General features: G+C 41.7%; 2 protein-coding genes across 2 annotated transcripts in view; both read right to left on the bottom strand.

Annotated features, from left to right (window-relative positions):
- The window catches only part of Nagk (N-acetylglucosamine kinase), a 259,336-nt gene that overhangs the window by 175,210 nt on the left and 60,652 nt on the right, over positions 1–23,474 (bottom strand). The gene's annotated exons all lie outside the window — the stretch shown is intronic.
- LOC137496984 (protein GVQW3-like) lies at positions 1,014–3,534 on the bottom strand. The gene is made up of 2 exons (XM_068225256.1): positions 2,690–3,534; positions 1,014–1,424 (listed from the first exon to the last, which is right to left on the bottom strand). The coding sequence occupies exons 1-2, from the start codon at positions 3,350–3,352 to the stop codon at positions 1,014–1,016; spliced, it is 1,074 nt and encodes a 357-aa protein (XP_068081357.1). The 5' UTR covers positions 3,353–3,534.

Raw genomic sequence — 23,474 nt, 5'->3', positions numbered from 1 at the left:
CTGTTGTTCAGAAATATGGCGGTTGAACAGGGGAAAGGTGCTGCAGCGCGTCTATAATCTGCTGGCACTTTTCATGGACATGAAAGACAAATCTTTGGCAGGGTTAGGCGACAAAAAATGGATGTGTGGCTTTGCGTTCCTTGTGAATATTACTCGTCACTTGAGAGATTTGAATTCAAAGTTGTAAAACAAGGTCAATTTGCGCATGAACTTTACGGACATGGGAATCCTCTCAGAGGAAATTAAATTTGTGGGGAAATCAAATTAAAATAGAAAATCCTGTGATTTTCCGACCCTGTTGCAGAGGTGACAATCATTCTGTACTTTCGCTTTCTACGAAGAATCATTGGTCGATTTCAATGAAAAATTTTGTGTCCGATTTAACGACTTCAATAAGGAGGACGTGAACTTCAGTATTCTCATCGCCATTCAGCACTGTAATACTTCTGATATTTTTTCAAACGTAACTTATTGAACTTCAGGAAGACGTTGCTTTGAAAAGGAGTATTTGAGGACACCTGCTTAAAAGATTTCTAGGTTAAATACGCACCATGCAAGAAGTACTCTAACTTATCTACTTTCAACATGAGGAGAATTGGCAGCACCTATCTACGGTATGTGAACAACTCTTCTCGTGCATGAAACTGATTAAATCCAAAGAGAGGGAGGGCAAGGATAACTGATGTCCACTTTAAAAACAGCCCCAGCGTTACCCTGATTCAGAGAATGAAAGATCAAGTTTCCCCCTAAAATGGTGTTTAAATACACTGGCGGAAAAAATATCCAAACACCATGAAATAAGGAATATAGAATACGGCAATTTTCGCAATATATCTGTCGGGGTAACATATTTAATTAATTAAAGGTACAATAGGCTACTAGAGGTTAATATCCGCACAAGAAAAGCCATCGCTAATAATGTCATGCTGGTCCATTAAAAACCGGTGTAATCGCCTGACTGTTGAATGCAGGCATGCAAACGTGTATGCATTGTGTTGTACAGGTGCCGGATGTCAGCTTGCTGGATGAAGTTCCATGCCTGTTGCACTTGGTTGGAAAAATATAGGTACGGTTAATGCCGGTTGTGGATGACGTTGCAGTTGTCGTCCAATGATGCCCGATACGTGCTCGATTGGGGTCAGATCGGGGGATCGAGCAGGCCAAGGCACAATATCGAAACTGTTTAAAGCACGTTGAGTTACAACAGCGGCATGGGGCCGTGCATCATCCTGTTGGAAAACACCCCCGGGTATGCTGTTCATGAATGGCAGCACAACAGGTTGAATCGCCAGACGGGCGTACACATCAGCAGTCGGGGTGCGTGGGATAACCACGAGAGTGCTCCCCAGACCAGAACTCCCGGTGTAGGTCCAGTGTGTCGACGCCGCAGACAGGTGGAATGCAGGCGCTAACCTGGCCTCCTCCTAATCAACACATGGCCATCACTGGCACCAAGAAAGAACTCGCTTTCATCGCAAAACACAACGGAAATCCACTCTATCCTCCGATGAGCTCTCGCTTGACACCACTGAAGTCGCAGACGGCGGTGGTTTGGGGTAAGTGGAATGCACGCGGCAAGGCATCTGGCTCGGAGCTGTCCTTCAGAGTAACCGATTTCGGGCAGTTAGTTGCGTCACTGTGGTGCCAATTGCCGCTCGAATTGCTGCTGCAGACGCAGTCCGATGCGCCACAGCCATACGCCGAATACGGCGGTCCTCCCTCTCTGGAGACATTCCTGCCAAGTCGTTCTGCCATAGAGTGGAAGGAAAATCCACCTTCACGTAGCCCTATTATACTGCCTCGTTCAATCGCAGTGAGCTGTTGATATTTGCCTCTTCGCCGTCGTCGTAAAGGCATTCTTGACCCACTCACAGTCACTCCGACCAATCTCACAGGTAACTAAGTCTCGCACTGTACAGCCCGTGATGTGCAACGTCATGGGGTCACTACTAGCGTCACGCTAATGCGACTTGCGGGAAATTTGAATCAACGTCATCTTTCAAATGCATAAACACGCCTACCAACGTTCGTTAATCTAGCATATTTCCTTCTTGGTGTTTGGATATTTTCTTCCACCAGTGCACATTTTTTCTGCTTTTCTTTAGTAAGAAAATATTTCAGTTACCATTATAACATTCTTTCGTGTAGTTGTGATGTTTTGTGCAATAAACTAATTTCTTCACGGAATGTGGCCGGTAAATTCTTGTGAAAATGTTGTACGAAGTGCATTCAAGTTCTAAGGCCTCCGATTTTTTTCTAACTAACTACTCACCCGAAAACGATGAAACTGGCGTTACTTCTCGACGTAATCACCCTGCAGACGTACACATTTTTCACAACGTCGACGCCATGATTCCATGGCAGCGGCGAAGGCTTCTTTAGGAGTATGTTTTGACCACTGCAAAATCGCTGAGGCAATAGCAGCACGGCTGGTGAATGTGCGGCCACGGAGAGTGTCTTTCATTGTTGGAAAAAGCCAAAAGTCACTAGGAGCCAGGTCAGGTGAGTAGGGAGCATGAGGGATCACTTCAAAGTTGTTTTCACGAAGAAACGTTTGCGTAACGTTAGCTCGATGTGCGGGTGCGTTGTCTTGGTGAAACAGCACACGCGCAGCCTTTCCCGGACGTTTTTGTTGCAGTGCAGGAAGGAACCTGTTCTTCAAAACATTTTCGTACGATGCACCTGTTACCGTAGTGCCCTTTGGAACGCAATGGGTAAGGATTACGCCCTTGCTGTCCCAGAACATGGACATCATCATTTTTTCAGCACTGGCGCTTACCCGAAATTTTTTTGGTGGCGGTGAATCTGTGTGCTTCCATTGAGCTGACTGGCGCTTTGTTTCTGGATTGAAAAATGGCGTCCACGTCTCATCCATTGTCACAATCGACGAAAAGAAAGTCCCATTCATGCTGTCGTTGCGCGTCAACATTGCTTGGCAACATGCCACACGGGCAGCCTTGTGGTCGTCCGTCAGCATTCGTGGCACCCACCTGGATGGCACTTTTCGCATTTTCAGGTCGTCATGCAGGATTGTGTGAACAGAACCCACGGAAATGTCAACACTGGAGGCGATCTGTTCAACAGTGATTCGGCGATCCCCCAAAACAATTCTCTCCACTTTCTCGATCATGTCGTCAGACCGGCTTGTGCGAGCCCGAGGTTGTTTCGGCTTGTTGTCACACGATGTTCTGCCTTCATTAAACTGTCGCACCCACGAACGCACCTTCGACACATCCATAACTCCATCACCACATGTCTCCTTCAACTGTCGATGAATTTCAATTGGTGTCACACCACGCAAATTCAAAAAACGAATGATTGCACGCTGTTCACGTAAGGAAAACGTCGCCATTTTAAGTATCTAAAACAGTTCTCATTCTCGCGGCTGGCGCTAAAAATCCATCTGTCGTATAGTGCTGCCATCTCTGTGACGTTTTGACAACGAACGCGGGCTCCTTTTAAAACAATGCACATGTTTCTATTTCTTTCCAGTCTGGAGAAAAAAAATCGGAGGCCTTAGAACTTGAATGCACATCGTATATTGTCACGACGACCCGAGATTCTAGTAAGTCGTCTGTCATTGTTCCAGCTAGCACGTGGCTGACGAACAGTAAACGGTCCACTGAGGCTGACTGTGGATGTAAGCTAGTATTCGGCAGATGGTGGGTTCGAAGGAGTCCTGAAGAAGGTTTTCCGTGGTTTCGCATTTTCACATTAGGCAAATGCTGTACCTTAATTAAGACTGCTTGCATTCCAGCGAATCGTATGCCATCGTCGGCGAAAACCTACCTGAGTTTAGTGAGACTTTGGAATCGTTAGTCATATATTTTTTGATGTACGCTATTACAGTCGATGACTTATGGAAGATGTCCCGAAAAACACTATGTTTAATAACGTAGCCTTTGATGAATGTTTTACTCTGTAATACACCAATCACCACTGCCCAACTGTTGGGTGACAATTTTTTAATCTACTTAAATACAGTACATGCCTTACGCTTGGGCGTTAATATTGTAACTTAACATTTAAAAATGCACTTGCTCCACTATTAAGTATCTTTTTAACTTTAAAAATTATATTAATAATAATATTAACTATCGTACCATAACTGAATGTATTTATCGCCTGGCGACTTCCAATCAAATACTGGCCCCCATTTACCTACATTTTCGTCAAATTATATATTATTATTACTATTGTTACGAATAAAACAACGCCTGTTTCATCACTCTAATTTATTTCAGGATGAGCCAATACATGCTCGCACACAATTCTAATCAACCATGAATGGCCACAGTTACAAACTGTTGTCCATTTACACGTCTCTCTTCCTTACGGCACAGCAGGCGGTCCGGTCCGTTGCTATTACCTGGGGACGGCTAATGCCTACTTTCACTTCCCCAAGTCCAGTCGCTGCATACAGCAGCTGTGTGTAGACCGCTGGATTTGAACTCAGAGCTTCGTGCTACACAACACACGATGACTATCCCTTGGTTCGATTCCAGAGACAGTCCAGTAATTCACACAGTCAAATGCCGTGAACAACTAAACAGCAACAGGAGGATGATACAACAGCGAATAATAACACAGGTCCATTTAGCCTCACACTCAGATAGCGGCTTCCCTCGCTCACTCACGGCGATCCTCAGTCTACATTTGGTACACACAGTACTCTCAAGTAGTATTGTACACAGTCTTCCGTCTCGTCGTCTTCAATCCGGCTACTCGCGGGACACTCCGGCGCAGCAACAACCTCTGTGGGACACTAGCAACAGTCAAAACCTCTGTCGCCCTCAGCCCAGCCAACGAACCCCAACAGACCGACTCCACCACAGAGTCCAACAATGACTCCGAGTCCAGCACCATCACTGACTCACTGTCCGCGGCTAGCCTCCCTTTTTACAGCTCGGGTGATGTGAACCAGAATATTCGCGATACCGCTAGAGGCGGAACATTCTCGTTGAATCTCCCAGAAACTCACGGGTAAGCCAGCTGACGGGAGCAATACACGGAAAGGCCGGCCATGCCCTCCAGGCCGGCTGGGAGCTCCCCGGTCAGCTGACTTACCAGTCCCTTCCAAGAGGTACCAAAAGGGGATACGACAGGCCCGGCACGAAATATTATTATTATTATTATTATTATTATTATTATTATTATTACTATTATTATTATTATTTTAATGTATGTATTCGCTCATTTTAAATGTTATTTCATTGGAAGTCGCCAAGTGGTAAGTACATTCAGTTATGGTACGAGAATTAATATTTTTTTAAATGTTAAAATTGATACTTATAGTGGAGCAAGCACGTTTCTTAAAATGTCAAGTTATAATTAACCCCAAGCGTGAGGCAAATATTTAAGTAGATTACAATAATTGTCATCAGTGGCGTCTGGTGCAGAAAATCAGTTGTGCACTGTAACCCCATCCCCCCCTCTAAAAATAAAAAAAATATTTAGAAACTTATGCGGTTTTTAACAGGCTCTCCACTGAGTTTTCCATACTGAGGAAACACGCAAACAACCCCAACACATATACACATTCCTCATACAGAAGTAATTAAACACACAATAACACCTGCAATGACAAAACATTCACGAACTCAGAAACACTTGGCGTGAGCGCGCAAAAATAGATCTTCTCAATGTTACCAATATCATTGAAATAAAACCAGCAACGTCGTATGCAAAATTATATGTTGTGTTGTTATAGTGAACTTTATAAACCAGACATTTTTAATTAAAGGAAATCACAATATCATGTCCTTATTTTGACGACATAAAAAGTACAATTTTTATACTTCATCGATTTACAAATATGGCTATGGAATAGGCAAGTTGAGAGTATTAAAAGACCTGGCGGGAACAGCTGATGGATTCCTCTAAAATATTGTGTTTTACCGTTTACTTTGAGCGATCCCCTATTAAATACTACGGCTAAGTCAAGAGGCTGCCCGTTCTCATTTCGGTCGAAACGCAAGTGTAACCAGTGCCGCCTCTCTGTGGTCGAACGAAGAATCACTGTGAATCGATGTCTTGGCTGTTGTTTCCACCGCACATCGGAAAAGTTGGGGACGCTTGCGCAAAAGGCAGAGTTCCTGCTTTCTGACAAAAAGCTTAGAAATTCTCGCTGAGCTGTGATCTTTTTTTTTTTTTTTTTGTTAAGGGCTTTACGTCGCACCGACACAGATAGGTCTTATGGCGACGATGGGAAAGGAAAGGCCTAGGAGTTGGAAGGAAGCAGCCGTGGCCTTAATTAAGGTACAGCCCCAGCATTTGCCTGGTGTGAAAATGGGAAACCACGGAAAACCATCTTCAGGGCTGCCGATAGTGGGATTCGAACCTACTATCTCCCGGATGCAAGCTTACAGCCGCGCGCCTCTACGCGAACGGCCAACTCGCCCGGTGAGAGCTGTGATCTGCACAGCACCTGGCGTGGAGCGCACAACTACACTCATGCTCAGAAATTAAGGATAATGCTGATACATGGTGAAACAACTCTATGGCGGGCGGTTTGCGGTTTTAAATCACCTCGGGGTATGACCATGTGGTGAAATCGACCTGCGCTTGTCGCACGGTGGCGGTGGCAGCAGTCCAAATACGCAGAGGTGTGTTGGTGCATGTCAGAGTACGGTGCAGCGACTAAGTGTGCAGATGTTTTCAGACGTGCTAATGGTGACTGTGTGGTGAAAATGGCTCAAAGAACACATATTGATGACGTTATGAGGGATAGAATAATAGGACACTGGAGGCTGGTCAAACACAGCAGGTCGTAGCACGGGCCCTCCGTGTTCCACAAAATGTGATCTCAAGATTATGGCAACGATTCCAGCAGACAGGAAACGTCTCCAGGCGCTACAGTACGGGCCATCCGCAGTGTACAACACCACGAGAAGACCGATATCTCACCATCAGTGCCCGCAGACGGCCACGGAGTACTGCAGGTAGCCTTGCTCGGGACCTTGCCACAGCCACTGGAACACTTGTCTCCAGACACCCAGTCTACAGACGACTGAACAGACATGGTTTATTCGCCCGGAGACCTGCAAGGTGCATTCCACTCACCCCTGTTCACAAGAGAGCCCGTCAAGCCTGGTGTCAAGAACACAGTACATCGTCATTGGAACAGTAGTCCCAGGTTATGTTCACGGACGAGTCCAGGTATAGTCTGAACAGTGATTCTCGCCGGGTTCTCATCTGGCGTGAACCAGGAACCAGATACAAACCCCGTAATATCCTTGAAATGGACCTGTATGGAGGTAGTGGTTTGATGGTGTGCGGTGGGATTATGATTGGTGCACGTACACCCCTGCATGTCTTTGACAGAGGACCTGTAACAGGTCAGGTGTATCGGGACGTCATTTTGCACCAGTATGTCCGCCTTTTCAGGGGTGCAGTGGGTCCCACCTTCCTCCTGATGGATGATAACGCACGGCCCCACCGAACTGCCATCGTGGAGGCGTACCGTGAAACAGAAGATATCAGGCGAATGGAGTGGCCTGCCTGTTCTCCAGACCTAAACCCCATCGAGCACGTCTGGAATGCTCTCGGCCGACGTATCGCTGCACGTCTTCAAACCACTAGGACACTTCAAGAGTTCCGACGGTCACTGGTGCAAGAATGGGAGGCTATACCCCAGCAGCTGCTCGACCACCTAATCCAGAGTATGCCAACCCGTTGTGCGGCCTGTGTACGTGTGCATGGTGATCATATCCCATACTGATGTCGGGGTTCATGCGCAGGAAACAGTGGCGTTTTGTAGCACATGTGTTTTGGGACGGTTTCCTCAACTTGTCACCAATACCGTGGACTTAGAGATATTTTTTCCGTTTGCGTTCACTATGTGCTTATGCCATTCGAGCTAGTTTTGTGTAGTGTCACGTTGTGTGGCACCACAATCTGTAATTATCCTTAATTTATGAGCATGAGTGTAGTTACATGTTTGTGAAGGGAGTTGAATGATTTCCTATTCTTTAGCTGGCGTCTTTTTCAATGCACTGTATTCGATTGTAGATAATATTATGAGAGTAACTTATTTTTCAAATAGACAATGTGCTGCAACACTTCAGCACATAAGGTACGGCCGCCCCTGATTGTCATCCAACAGTGAGGCAATGGTGATTGGTATTACTACTTCTTCCCTTAACGGGTCAGTGGTACATATGGCAGGAAGTTACCACAAACATTGTGTTTCATAACAGACAACGAGCACTCTTCACTATCGAACACCCGCTAATTGGAGGTACATCCCGCGTAACAGTTATATAACAAAGCTTACAGCGTTCCGAAATACCAGCATCAAATTTCAAGTGACTCTCTCTTTATCACCAAAGAGTTCTCCACTGCATTCTGCAGAAGAGCTAAATGGTTATTGTTTTAAAGACATGATAACCATTCCCGATAAGAGGGGCGTTAGGCGAGGTTCTACGGTGACTTTCCCAGGACATATCCTACACTTCAATTGTCTGTGCAGAATCCGGGAGAAATTCTCAATAATTCCAAAATGCCGTACAATTTGAAACATTAGATCCAAATTACTGTCAACTTGATTCCTATCGTATTTGTTTCAAGTCTTCTTAAAGAAATCAGGCGTTTACAAATCCTGCCGTAAGATGAAATAACATTCGTAGGCTATTTTTGTCGAAACGCTCTGAGCTATTCGCAAGATCTTGGAAAACAGTTCGTATCATGTAGTAAACTCGGTCAATGGAAGTTCATTATTTACCGAGCAAGTTGGCCGTACTGTTAGGGGCGCGCAGCTGTGAGCTTGCATTCCGGGGATAATGGGTTCGTACCCCACTGTCGACAGCCCTGAAGATGCTTTTCCGTAATATCCAATTTCACACCAGGCAAATGCTGAGGCTGTACTTTAATTAAGGCCCAGGCCGTTTTCTTCCCACTCCTAGCCCCTTCCTATCCCATCGTCGCCATAAGACCTATCTCTGTCAATGCGACGCAAAGCAAAAACCATTTCATTCTGTTTAGCTTTGCTTGGTGTGTCAGGAGGTCATGTGGTTGTCCGCGAATCTGGAAACATTGAAGAAAATGTAGTTGACAATTTGGCAAAACTTTGGCAAATAAAAACAAATCATTCAAGTGTTGGAAATTAAGAGAAAAACTGACTGCTTCGTTTGTCCAACGAAAAAAAACCCATATGCACAGCCATTAACGGTAAATTATTGAAAAGTGTGTCATTTTTGTGAATACGTAGCCCCGATTAGTCTACAGGTAGGCTGTATTGCTTGTAACATTCAACAATTTTTGTAGTAAATTCCCAATTTCAAATATACTGTAAGATTCCATACCTTGAACTGTACCTGTATGTTATGCGTTTGCCAAACCGTATTGTTGAGTACATCATGCAGTATTATACGCTGTAGTTTTAAATCAAACGTTTGAAATCAGTAGAATAGTGTTCTTTCAACTTATTTTAGTATCCTACATTTTTCTTGAATGTCCTACATTTTGAAGCCGCCTGTACTTTTTCTGGAAATGACATCGCGTCACCATGGTTCTAGGTCAAAAAGTGTAAAAAGAACCAAACATTGTTTCCGGTTTAAAAAAATGTATACACTGTTCTATTTTAATGAGCTGAGTTATCTTTATTTTGTTGATACTGTATCTCTATTAGTTTTGACGCTGTGTCCTTTTGAACCTGATGCTGTAAGATGAGCGCGGTATTTAAACACCCTAGTTGTACAGGTTTCACGTTACGCCTTATTTCCGAACACTTATCGTACAAAAGGTGCACTTTTCCAGGAAATGTCAGTTCCTGTAACGTTAATTTTTCAGCATGAGTAGTAGGATAAGACATTTCCACTAACAGAAAGGATTCTTACAAACTTAACCATAAATGTACTTTTTATAAACATTATATTTGTTCAGAAATAAACCAACACGAACTTGACCACAAGGAAGACTTCGAAAGAGGTGGATGGATGCAGTAGAGGAGCGGAAGACGAAAGAAGAACATATTGGTGGAGAGAACTGGAGACGGAAACTGATGAAGAATATATTTATTGAGAAAAAGAAATGTCAATACATCAGATTACTCTCCACACGCTGAGGACATAGCAACCAAACACTGACATCAGTGACATGGGTGGTTTCACTGATGATGCACCGTAAGTCATTTTTGCAACTCTTCAGGGGGAAAAAAATATCAAAGAAAGAAATTATCATGACAGAACTTTACATGTTAAACATTTAAGCATCAATTTCTCCTTTACCATATGTGGTCGAGATTTCCTGGAAATCAATTGTAGGGTCCAGAGATAAAATGATCAGCGCCAGGGGCGCCCACTCCGGGGGTGCTATGGTACTCGAGCACCCACAAAGAGAATTGTGGGGCTGCCCAGCAACCCCCACAAACAGGGAAAAAAAGATTTAAAAAGAGAAGAAAATAAATAAAAGAGGGAGAATTTTTCATCATAGTCCTTAAAGGTATTTTCGTCCCTACATTACCAACGGAAGGGGGGTGTGAGGTGGCCGGGGAGCCCACTAAGAAACGTTTGTTTATTTAATTCTCAATCACAAGTGAGGATCTGAATCATCCAAAACTTCATTCCAGATTCCAGAGGTGGTTAAGTTTGCTAAAGATAGCTGTGACTATACCGTACATCAGAACGTTCCTTTCCGCCTTGAGAAGATTTATACCTTACCTGCGCAACACCATGACGCAAAGACAATTGAAGGACTATCCATCATCAACAAACGAAAAATGAAATGAACATCGAAACTGTGCCGAACCTTTCCATCAAACGATCGACTGTTCGTAGGAACTCTCTATGTATGAGTGAGAATTAGAAATTCCACAAAAATTTTAAATTTTGTACTAAAGACTTAAATGAACTGAACCATGCAGCACACTTTCTGCGATGAAAAGGCGTTGACGATGTCAATGATATCCATGGACGACACATTCGGTGCTGAGGAGGATGAGTTCAGAGTCTGTCTTGCGTGACTTCCAGGTTCTCTTTTGTTTCGAATGAGCCTACTATGGACCAGGCTTGTTCCATTGTTGGGCTTTGATCTTTGCCCAGTATTGTCGCATGTTCTGCCGGTGTAACTCCTTTCTTTCCTCTGTCTAGAGGGTACCTTTCTTCTGTTTTTTTCTTTTCGGAAATACATGGACTAATAACTTCCGGAGGTGCAAATGGCCCTGAGGTTCACTCAGCCTACACCAAAAATGACTAACAAGTTTATTCCTAGGGGCAAAGGCCGCCGGGAGTAGAGTTAACCACTCCACCCCACCAAGTGCCGAGGTTAGGGATAGTGGAAGCCTTTACCTTCCACCCCTCCAGGAACCTTCATGCCCTGTACGGAGATGACATTTGGACTAATAATAAACGCCAAACTTGAGGCAATTTGCTATTCTAACTCGGTTGGGATCATTCTACGAGAAAACTAGACTGTTACGCTTTATAACTTAAGATTTTATACACAAAATTTGTAATGCTTTTAGCTTCCGTCCTTTTCATTCACATATATTCAAAAATTTAAAATCTCTTATTTTTTCATGATTAAAACACACCTTTTATGTGGATTTTATGCCAACTGTATGTGGATTTATGCGGTCTTTTGTTTGTACTCATTAATTACTGTTGAAAAAGCGGATAATAAAACAATAGTTAATGTTTTCTATCATTTATTGCGCATTCAAAAACACCTAAAACAGCATTTTCATGAAGGTTATATTTCGATATTTTCCGGAGTCTTCCCTTGTTTGGACTGTGAGTTTTTGAAATTTGCTTTACGTCGCACCGACACAGATAGGTTTTATGGCAACGATGGGATAGGAAAGGGCTAGGAGTGCGAGGGAAGCGGCTGTGGCCAAATTTACCTGGGGTATAAATGGGAAACCACGGAAACCCCTCTCGAGGGCTGTTCGTACCCACTATCTCCCGCGCGGCCACTTGCTCGGTTGGACTGTGAGTTAGAGTTCCCCCGCCCCCCAGCTCGCACTAGTTTTCAAAACCTGGCGCCCTTGGCCAGAGCATTAGGTAGTCCGTTTCATCGCCTTTCGGGATCCTTGCCTTCTTTTTGCTGATACCTTCACCCTTTGAAGAGTCGGACCTCTTTCGTTTTTCCTTTCTGATTAGTGATAAAAGAGGATAGTTGTTCAGCTGTAGTGCCTATTTCCTCTTAAAGCAATACTCACCACCAACACCACTACTACTAAATATATATACATGACAATACTACAGTATTCTAGAAGGGTGTATTTGGTCGATTTTATCCTTTTTGAAATTGAAAAATTAGGAACAAATCGGATTTAGTTCTTTTTAACAAATACAATGCATTACAAACTTAATATGTAGAAAGTTTATTTTTATGACAAACGAAGACACTGTTATATTTGTCATTAATGCATGTTACTGTATTGTCAATGTAAGATCGACAACAAGGGGCATAGGCTACAACATGGAAGGGAATAAAAGTATAGTTCTCTTTAACATTGAAAGTTAAATTCAGCTGCCAATTTTTGCCAATGAAAAAAGGGCAGACTTGATTCCTTGTAACATGGCCCTGTGCTTTGATCTCCATGAAATGAGTATCAAAAAACAGTCAGGCTATGGAGGTGATCCGGACGCGTTGGCAGGTACTGTATTGTGTGCTGCATCGAAGACTCAAGTTTAAGGTCAGATAAGAATGAAAAGAAAAGAAAAAGTAATAATATAGTAAGATAAGGAGATCAAGTGAAAGACGCGTTATCGTGAAATATGCCAGTTGATGAGTACGTATCTTATATAACAGAGAGAACGTGCGAAAAGAAGACTCACGTGAGCAAATTTGTAGCGGCGGCAAGAGAAAAAAAAAGCAATGTAACGACCATATAACTTCTGGAATAACCCTTCTTATGAACACGTGAATAACATCGTTCAGCATTTAAGACATCACGAAGAATATTTCTTCATCACAATCTTGGATGAAATCCACAAGTATGTACAACAGAAGATAGGAAGAAACACAGTAAAGGCTCTAATGTTTGCAGATGATACACAGTAGGTAAACAAGTAAAGATAGGGAGAGAAAATTAAATGGAAGTACAAGAACAAGTCAGTGTATGAAATCAGGTGATGCAAGTGTTCGGAATGATAATAAACGTAGAAGAGTAAAAAAGTAGTGATGAAAAGAGGTAGGAAGGAAGGAAAGAAGGACGAAGGTAACAGTATATGGAAAACTAAAAGAAGTTGTGAAAAGTTTTCAAATATTTGGGAAGGGTAATCACAGAAGATGGAAAGGCAAATGAAGAGATTGGAAAGACAATATTACAAGCAAATGGATTTTACTAGAGTGTGAAGGGATTACTGTGAGTCCACGAAGTTCTCAGGAAATGGAAATATGTTCTGTATTCCACCTATTGTGAACCGATATTGATATATGCAGAAGGAACATGGAGAATCCGGAATTCTGCAGGTGTCTGATGTCCAATCAACTGTTTCCATAATCCTTTCTTATATTATTTCAAGGAAGCTGAACATTTATCGAGCACCTACCTTAGTAAATTATTCTAATATCTAACTCCTCTTCATATAAAATAATATTTGCCGGAATTTTCCCTCTTGAATTTCAACTTTATCTTCATATTATACTTTCTAATTTTAATAACTCGACTCAGGCTTATTCGTATACTAATATCATTCCACGCCATCTCCCCACTGATAGCTCGGAACATACAGCATCGCCGAGCTGTTCGTCACTATCTTATCAAGTCTTCCCAGTCCAAATTTTTCGTAACACTAACGAAAATCACCAAGAACAAATCATGGTGCTCTCCTCTGGATCCCTTCCAGTTCACGTATCGAGTAATCTGATTAGAGTCCCATACACTGGAATCATAACCACTCTACCACTCCACCCCACCAAGTGCCACCAAGTGCGTAACTCAATTGGGGTATTACCAGAGACTTAGATACCCTCTCCTTTACTAAAACAACAAAATACCCTCAAAACCACATGAAGAGGTCTGTAGCCTTTATTCGCAACCTCGTTACAGGGTAAACTGTTACTAACATTATCACCTACAGTGATCCCCATGAAGTATTTTTACTCCATCAGTGCAGCAATTAAAACTGAGAGTAATAATAATCTATATACTTCAAACACTAGTCTGATTGTTATCGCGAGTTTGAGACAACGGCTGAATCGACTGATGCCGTAAAACATTCTGACGAAAGCTCTTGGCCTGGAGATTTGCAGAATGTCTTTCAAAGCATAAAAATTTCTTACCGTATATTTTTAAATTATTTAAGAAAATGTAGCATTTTGATTCGCTAAGCCGCTCGCCGGTATTTCAAGGCTACCTGAACTCTGGGAGCGCTGAGACATACGACGAGAGAGGGGAGGTGGAAGGGGCAAGCACTCATGTGCATTCGAACGTATTCCTGCTCAGCTGTTCCAGTATTCAGCGCAATGTTTATCGTATTCACAAAGGCGCACACACGAGATGCTGTCAATTGTGTTCACTGTTTTATTTACAAATTATACACACATTAACAGTTGCACATCAAATGAACCACGACCTTCAGCTCAATCGACTGCCACATTAGCATGCCAACCATGTAGGGAACACTACCAACATAACATAACCACTTCAACTGCAAAACCACAATATGAGTTCACATACTTAACTCGACTAACGACTCTCACCAACAATCGACTACAGTCTGTTTAGTCGTTAGTCGAGTTAAGTATGTGAACTCATATTGTGGTTTTGCCGTTGAAGTGGTTATGTTGTGTTGGTAGTGTTCCGTGCTTGGTTGATATGCTAATGTGGCAGTCGATCTGTCACAAAGGAACATTCCCCTTCAGTTTATTTTTCATATTATTGTCAAGTTAAGATGACTCTTGGCCCAGAAAACGTTGTAAGAGCAGTCGCGTTGGTGCATGGCGGACGCAGCATTCGTTATGCAGCTAATGCTATCGGTATATCATATGGAAGCGTCCAGCGTACCGTAAGACGATTTCGTGAACTCGGTACCTACCACCTGGATCAAGCCGTCGCACAGTGGGGCCGTTGCAAGGAAAAGCTGGCAAAAAATTCCAAAAATCAAATCTCGGAATTCTTAGTGAAACGTTCCCTTTCCATAAAATTGAAGACCGCGTGCATCGTAAGGAAATGACACAACAAGTACTGTAGTCCTTGCTGCGGAAGTCACGTCACCTCCACTAGACTCATTGAGTAGTTGATAAGCGGAAAGAGTGCTGTGTTTTCAAGTCGTTTACATTCGTTCTGTGTTCACCTAAAAGAAATAATAAACACAATGGAATCGTCACCTGGAGGTATGCACTTTAATATTACATTATGTTTAAGTTGATTATTTACGGAATAGACATATACATAAGAGTTTTGTCTGTACATTGCTCAAAATTTGAAAAGGATGGTATATCTGTACCAGTCATGTCCATAGTAACAAGGAAATGCACTTTTTAATTTTCCGTAATTTCTGTCTGTCTGTCTGTCTGTCTGTCTGTCTGTCTGTCTGTCTGTATGTATGTATGTATGTATGTATGTATGTATGTATGTATGTATGTATGTATGTATGTACACGCATCACGAGAAAACCACTGAAGAGAATTTAATGAAAATCTGTATGTAAAGTCCGGGAATAAGTCGCTACAATCTAGGCCATAAATAATTTTCTTCACTCTGAAAGAAATGGTAGTTTAGGGGAAGTCTTAAAATTTAATTCGCAAATATTTGTTATTAGTGGTCCTATCTTAATTAAAATAGGTATGCAAAGTCGGCAAATAAGTCGCTACAATCTACGCCATAAACAATCTTATTCACGGTGAGAAAAAAGGTAGTTTAGGGGAAGGCCCAAAATTTAATTCTCGAACATTAGTGTTATTAGTGGTCTTATTGACAATTACTATATAAATAAAGTTACATGGTATTAAATTTCCGATCATGTATGTCTTATACTTTTTTTTTTTTTTTTTTTTTTTTTTTTTTTGCTAGTTGCTTTACGTCGCACCGACACAGATAGGTCTTATGGCGACGATGGGACAGGGAAGGGCTGGGAGTGAGAAGGAAGCGGCCGTGGCCTTAATTAAGGTACAGCCCCAGCATTTGCCTGGTGTGAGAATGGGAAACCACGGAAAACCATCTTCAGGGCTGCCGACAGTGGGGTTCGAACCTACTATCTCCCGAATACTGGCCGCACTTAAGCGACTGCAGCTATCGAGCTCGGTCTTACACATTTTGACCGTACCGGCTATGATAACGGAGATATTCATGAATATGGATTTTTGTTGCTAAGATCATATCAGCGCCGTCACCAGAAAATGGGTAAACAGAATTTTAATGAAAATCGGTATGTAAAGTTGGAGAATAAGGAACGACAGTGTACGCTATAATTAATTGTATAAGACGGCCTTATATTACAGAGTCGAAAGAAAATTGAATGTGAAGGCCTACAATACAGAAAATTCATAACATTGATCAACAATAATATTGCACTGACCATTGTTTGTTGTGATTTGCTTTGTGTCTCTGTTGCCATTCATCTCCGATAGATGGGATTACTGCTGTATACCGAGTTTTTTTTAATTTGCTCTACGTCGCGCCGACACAGATAGGACTCATGGCGACGATGGGATACGAAAGGGCTAGGAATGGGAAGGAAGCAGCCCCTACGTTAATTACGTTACAGCCCCAGCATTTTCCTGGTGTGAAAATTGGAGACCACGGAAAACCATCTTCAGGGCTGTCGACAGTGGAGTTCGAACCCACTACCTCCCGGATCCATGCTCACAGCTATGCGCCCCTAACCGCACAGCCAACTCGCCCGGTCGCACCGAGTATAACAGCCTGCCTGAAAATTGGCGGGAAGTAGCTGGGGAGTTAGATAAATTTCGGATACTACTGATACGTAACAAACTGGTTCATCATAGAATTCGAGCTATTCAATTCCTACTCTGAGGCACTAATTGGAATGAGCAGTGTGCATATTTAACGGAATAATGGCAGAGAAGTGTTCACGGCTGTCTGCGGTCTGGTCATTGCAGCACTGGGACTTTGGACTGTTAGATCGGCGCCGTAATACTGTTCGTTACAGGTGAGAAAATGTGCGGTTTATTAATTTGATCGAGTATTTTATATAACATTGCTTTTAATCACTACATTCCTTCTGACGACTTCAGGTAGGAAAACCACAAAGACAGTCTTTCTGAGAATCCCGTAGCGAAGCACGGGTACATCAGCTAGTAATTAAATGTACAAGTCATGCGTTTCGTTAGGATTAAGATATAGTTCATAGTTATATTACTATGATTTCAGTATGGTTACGGGCACGTCCGGACTATAATTTCAACTGTTTCTGCTACTCAGGAGAGTCATATTATAGGAACATCAAAAAAAAAGGTTGCTAATAGTTGCCAATCTCGGCTGTAGAATACATTCTTTAAGACCTGTAGCGACCATTTATTTGTATCATATTTAGGTAACTGCATTAGGTTCTCATACTTTCCATCAGGATCTGGCTGTACTGATGTTCTCATAACAAGGAGGACCCTGTGATGTAATAAGGCATTCAGGGAAGAAAAACGTGGAGGAAAAATTGTGTATCTTGAAGGAATAGCCTATGTGAAAAAACGCACCGAATACTCGGAAAATCTAACCTCAGATTTAAACAAGAGGCTGTTCTATCCTATCTCCAATTGCAAGAAGAAGTGGCAAGCAGCCAGGAGAAATGAAAAGTCTATATATTTAAAAAACTGATTAAAATTAAAGTCAGTCAGTACGGCCATTCTATCCGGTCGATTTCCTTCATTTTTTTACTGAAAGTTATGCATGCACAGATTTGTCATCAGGCACTATTAATCACTTAACTTTCGCCTTCCTCAAATTATTTGATTTTTCAATTTTTTGTCTCTTTGAAGCTATCATATCTGTGGCTCTAATTGAGGTACGGAGTTCGTTTTGACCTAAGAACACTCAGTGGATCAAGATCTTTCATTTCAGCTCTTAACTATTCAAATTGGTTGATTCTGAGGAAAGTTATGAGTGCACATTCAATTTGACGCCCCATTTCTTCAACATTTTTTTTCTCATTCAAGCAATTAAATCTTTTGTTCTAATTGAGGTACGCAGTTCGTTTTGGTCTAAAAACACTCAGTGGATCAAGCGCTTTATTTTGAGGTAATAACTACTTACATTGGTAGATTCTGAGAAAAATTATGAGTACATTTGTCACCATGACGAAGATCTCTCAAGGACTTTTCAACAATTCAGCGCGTAGTGTTTTTCCAAGGAACGTTTAATTCAATTTCTTTGTGTGATGTATTTTCAAGTGTTTTGTTGACATAATGTTACATTCTATTACCACAGCAGAGCATGTTCTTTATTTCATTAACTCGAAACTTTGCAAATACGTCCGTGAGGATAGTAACGAACAACACCATAATTTGTACATTGCGGGCGGAGCCAGCGGGAAACTGATAGTTGTTTCTTAAAAATAATAGGCAATGGCTGGAAATGTCCATCACATTTCCAAATTACTCGGCTGCAGGTAGAAAGAATATTGGTCGAACAATAAGGCAATTCCATGACATCACTGAAAGATCAAGGCGTCAGAAAACTCAACATCTGCGGCTCCAACACTCTCCTGAAGAACTTTCAAATGCTGCCCAAATGAGTTTTCGTTCTTCTGGTAATTTAGAAGCTTCAAAAGTTATTAAAGGTGTTACAACGACCTCACCAACACGAGCGTCAAAATACAGGATTGCATACAAGCAGTTAAATATGTATACTGCCCGAGAACTACCAGCAACCGAAGCTTCTCTGTTCGTTGCCGCTGATATGACAAGAGAACAGTATAATAAAATTAGGAAAAACTTTGTATCGATTTCCTTCTCATAAGAAAATCCAGTTAGCCGGAAAGGAATGTTATCCCGAAAAAGAAGCTATTATTATTACCGAAACTTCTGCCGAAATACAATTGCAAATACTCCTCAATCACACATCTTCACGAATTATGAAAGCACATGAAGATGTTTTATTAAATCGAGGACTAGAGAAAGTGAATAAATTGTGTTTGATTAGTAAATGGGGATTTGATGGGTCCAATCAATCTGAGTACAAGCAAAGGTTTACCACAAATCCCGAAGCAACTGATGCGAATATATTCATTTCATCTGTAGTGCCCTTGCGGCTGATTGTGGCTGCAGAAACGTCCGAGACCAACGAGAAAATCATAATTTGGCCTAATAGAAGGTGTTCATCTACTAGATTTTGTAGGCCTATCAAATTTCAGTTTGCGCACGAAACTGCTGATCTTTCCAAGTCTGAAAAAACTCACATAGAAAAGCAAATTAAGGACTTACAATCAACGAAACACACGTTCATTGACACAGTTATAGAAGTAACTCACAAACTACTCCTCACAATGGTGAACGGGAAAGTGTGCAACGCTCTGACAGAAACAACGTCTACACAACGTTGCTATATTTGTGGTCTTTCTTCGAAGAAATTTAATGATATCACGAAAGTTAAAAATGGTGAAGTAAGTCCTAACTAACAATTTCGGATTTGAGTTATCAGTGCTTTACACACGGTTAAGGTTTTTAGAATGCATTGTACCAACACCTCCAATAATAATCGTATGGCCTCAGCTACAGTTAACATTTCAATTTGACGCCATCTGGCTGTCTGCTCGTCAATGTCGACGTTCTGTTTTACTCTAGGCCCACTAGATGACAGACCGAGTAAACCGAAACTCTCTTGGGCGTCTCTGGCAGAGATTTAATGAATTTTGTCGGGTAAACACCAAGTGTGTCACCAGAGATCTTTCACATGCCGATATCATACGACATAGAGTGTCGAATGGACTTTTTTCCGCCCTTCAAAAATCCAACTATCTCTGCCGGGTTTGAACCCGCCATCTTGGGATCCGGAGGCCGACACTCTACCACTGATCCACAGAGGCAGCTACCTCCAAGATAATAAGGCCTAACAACAGCGTGGTGACGTCCCGCTAAGGAGGCGATGACAATGCAGAGAAACGCGGAGCATGGTCAAACACAGATATGATTTTAATATTTATTGCCAATGGAACAATTTATTTACTAACAAATAGCGTTTAAATTTTAAAGGACATTGAATACTGTCGTTACTACCGTATTATAGTGACTCTGCCATTAAAGATTAACAGCACATAGTTGTGAAACACGACATCATTTTACAATGTAAACTTACTTAGGCCGAATTGCTAACAGCACAACAGGAAGTTACAAAAATATTTCAATTTAAATAGGCACTAAATAGGCATTATATGATCTTAAATGAAAACTAGCACGTATAATATTAGCTTAGGCCTAACATCTAAGCTGATGTAGCAGCACTGGCAGTACTTGCATATGAGCTACAATGGTTCCTCCCTTGAAGTTCATGTATGGTTTAATGAGAATTTCATCTACCGTCGATGTTACAAATTTATCATTCTGTTCAAAACCTTGAACTTTATGTTTTATGTATTCCAGAAAGTATGTAAGTTTCTGTCCTAGTATTGGACTACCATTCAGACTGGAACCTACTATTTTAAAAGTATTGATATGTGGCAAAATTAAATTGCTATTATGTCTCATAAACTTGTAAAAACAGCACGGAGTGACAGCCCTGAACGCCCTTGGCCCACCAAGCAATCGCTGTTCAGTCCGAAGGCCTACATATTACGAGGTGTCTTGTGTTCGTCACGACGAATCCTATCGGCCGTTATTCTTGGCTTTCTAGACCGGGGCCGCTATCTGACCATCAGAGAGCTCGTCAAATGTAATCACGTAGGCAGAGTGGACCTCGGACCAGCCCTCAGATCTAGGTAAAAATCCATGACTTGGCCGGGGATCGAACCAGGAGCCTCCGGGTAAGAGGAAGGCTGGTCCCTTCACCACGGGCCCAGCCATAAATTTGTAAGCATGAGGAGATATCAGACAGAAGGTCGAACAAATAACAAGAAAATCATTAACATACTCCTTTATGAACTAAGCAAAGTTTTAACTGTGACTATTAAATTAACTGTGGGATCATCATCCTCGGTGTTCAATTCACCAACTAGGACTAGAATTAACTTATTTCTTGTACCTTTCTACACATTGTTACACTCATTCCTTGTAATGCAGCTATGTAGTTTTGTAACTAAAGAATATACCGCATTTGTATTGTTAATTTTGTCCACATATACATTAGAAATATTTTATACTTTAATAAAACCCCTTTAGAATAAAGGCCATGTCCTATTCCATGATTGCATATGGTAAGCAGTATGGTTGCCTTGATGTATCCACGTACAGAAAAATTACGTTCCCTTGATCACAGTATAACAGCCATCAGGTGACAACATGTGTGTTGTACTTTTCGTCTGTGTAAGATTGTGGATTGAAATTCTGCCTGTTTATGAGGTATGGTTGCTAATACTATCTTCAATGGCTCTGTTTATTGCTTCTCTCTCTTACTTTTTGCCTGGATCTTCTCTTCAACTGCCAGAATGTGACGATAAATATGATGGGCAGTTGTGAAAGATATAAGGCACTGCATTCTCTGACAATCATGGTCTTGGAAGAGGAGAAGTTAAAAGTTTTATCCTGAGAATCAGTACCAGTTACTTCCCATAAAATATTACTGACTTTGAAATGTCTGTGGCATACCTGTAATATATCACCGTGAACAAAATTTGTGCATTTACAGAGTGAATCGGCCTACACCAACAGCTCTTGTATGTGGCGTGTTTTAATGCGTATAATAATAATAATAATAATAATAATAATAATAATAATAATAATACTAATAATAATAATAATAATAATAATAATAATAATAATAATAATAATAATAATACCGTTGAAATAATGTATCCCGTGATTGTGAGCTAACATAACCTTATATCTTTGAACAGTAAATATGCCTACATATCACCAGCTGTTGCGTGTAGTTAAATACGTCATAGGCCTATGTTCATTACGATGGTGTGAGAATGTAGTAGTAATAATAATAGTTACCACTGAGCAATTAGTGCATCTGTATGTAGTCTTGTCTTGGAATTGCACGTAAACATATCTGCCGCATAACCTCGTCTTTCGGAAACTTAATGCATGCACATCGTTATCAGTATCGCAATTCTCCTTACAGTTGAGTACGCAACACATCAGTACCATTCATTACATGAAACGTTATTAGCAACTGGCACCATTAAACGAATTAAAACTCTTCTAATTTCAGCGTTACATGGTCAAAATCATTGCTTTCTTATTACAGAGAAGGTTCAAGCTTGCCTCCCGATGCTGACGTCACAGTATATTCTCAGAACGGTTGTGAAGTCTTATATCTAGGAGGTGTTGATTGTACGCCTTTCATATAAACTACCTCTAAAAAAGTGGCAAGCGCGGGGACTACCAAATAAACAATTAGTTGCTGAGACAAAAAAGAAGACACAAAAGGAGTTCAGAAATGAAATGGGTCTGTCTGTGTATATACCGGTCGTTCAATATCTCTGAAGATATTTCTTTGTACCCGTTTCCATCCCCCACGGTTTTCTGCTATACGGGTAGATTGTACGAACGATATCTTTGTTGCATGTTTTATGCCATCTGTTCAGGGTATAGGTGCTCGCCCACGCTCCCTCTTTCCAAGCACGATTTCCAAGATTATGGGCTTTCCAAGGCTTCATTCTCCACGACGCAAAATATGAGCAAAGAATTGGAGAATCCTCTGTTGACATTTTGCCGGTAACCTGCTACTGATGTTCAGCTCCTTGAGGATGGATTCGTTGTTTCGAAATGCTGTTCAAGGTATGCGAAGCATTCTTCTCCAGCACCACATCTCGAATGAGTTGATTTTATTCAAATCTGAAGCTCGTAAAGTTCACGTTTCAGCACCATAGAGGAAGACAGAGAATGCCAGTGTCTGTACTAGTCTCATCTTTAGCTTTACACATTTTTTTCTTTTGCTAGGGGTTTTACGTCGCGCCGACACAGATAGGTCTTATGGCGACGATTGGATAGGAAAGGCCTAAGAGTTGGAAGGAAGCGGCCGTGGCCTTAATTAAGGTACAGCCCCAGCATTTGCCTGGTGTGAAAATGGGGAAACCACGGAAAACCATCTTCAGGGCTGCCGATAGTGGGATTCGAACCTACTATCTCCCGGATGCAAGCTCACAGCCGCGCGCCTCTACGCGCACGGCCAACTCGCCCGGTGCTTTACAGAAATGGAGCGATCCTTCCAAATATGAGATAACTGAGACATGATGTGCTTGGCCATGGCAATCCTTCTCCTGATCTTTATTTCACAGCTGTTGTTGCTAGTTATAATGGCACCCCGTACAACATTTCTGAAACCATTTCCTTTTCGCTGAAGGCACTGAGTTTGTTCAGCTTGCCAGGCCTATCGACTACCATAATTTTTGTCTTTTGCATGTTGATTTGCAAACCCAAACTGATGTTCTCAGCTTTGATACGGTCTAAAATCTGTCATTTCAGTCTCA

This window comes from Anabrus simplex, chromosome 1 (assembly GCF_040414725.1).
Source record: "Anabrus simplex isolate iqAnaSimp1 chromosome 1, ASM4041472v1, whole genome shotgun sequence".
NCBI lineage: Eukaryota > Metazoa > Arthropoda > Insecta > Orthoptera > Tettigoniidae > Anabrus > Anabrus simplex.
Note: the sequence above shows the minus strand (reverse complement) of the source record. Positions and strands in the feature narration are given on the sequence as shown.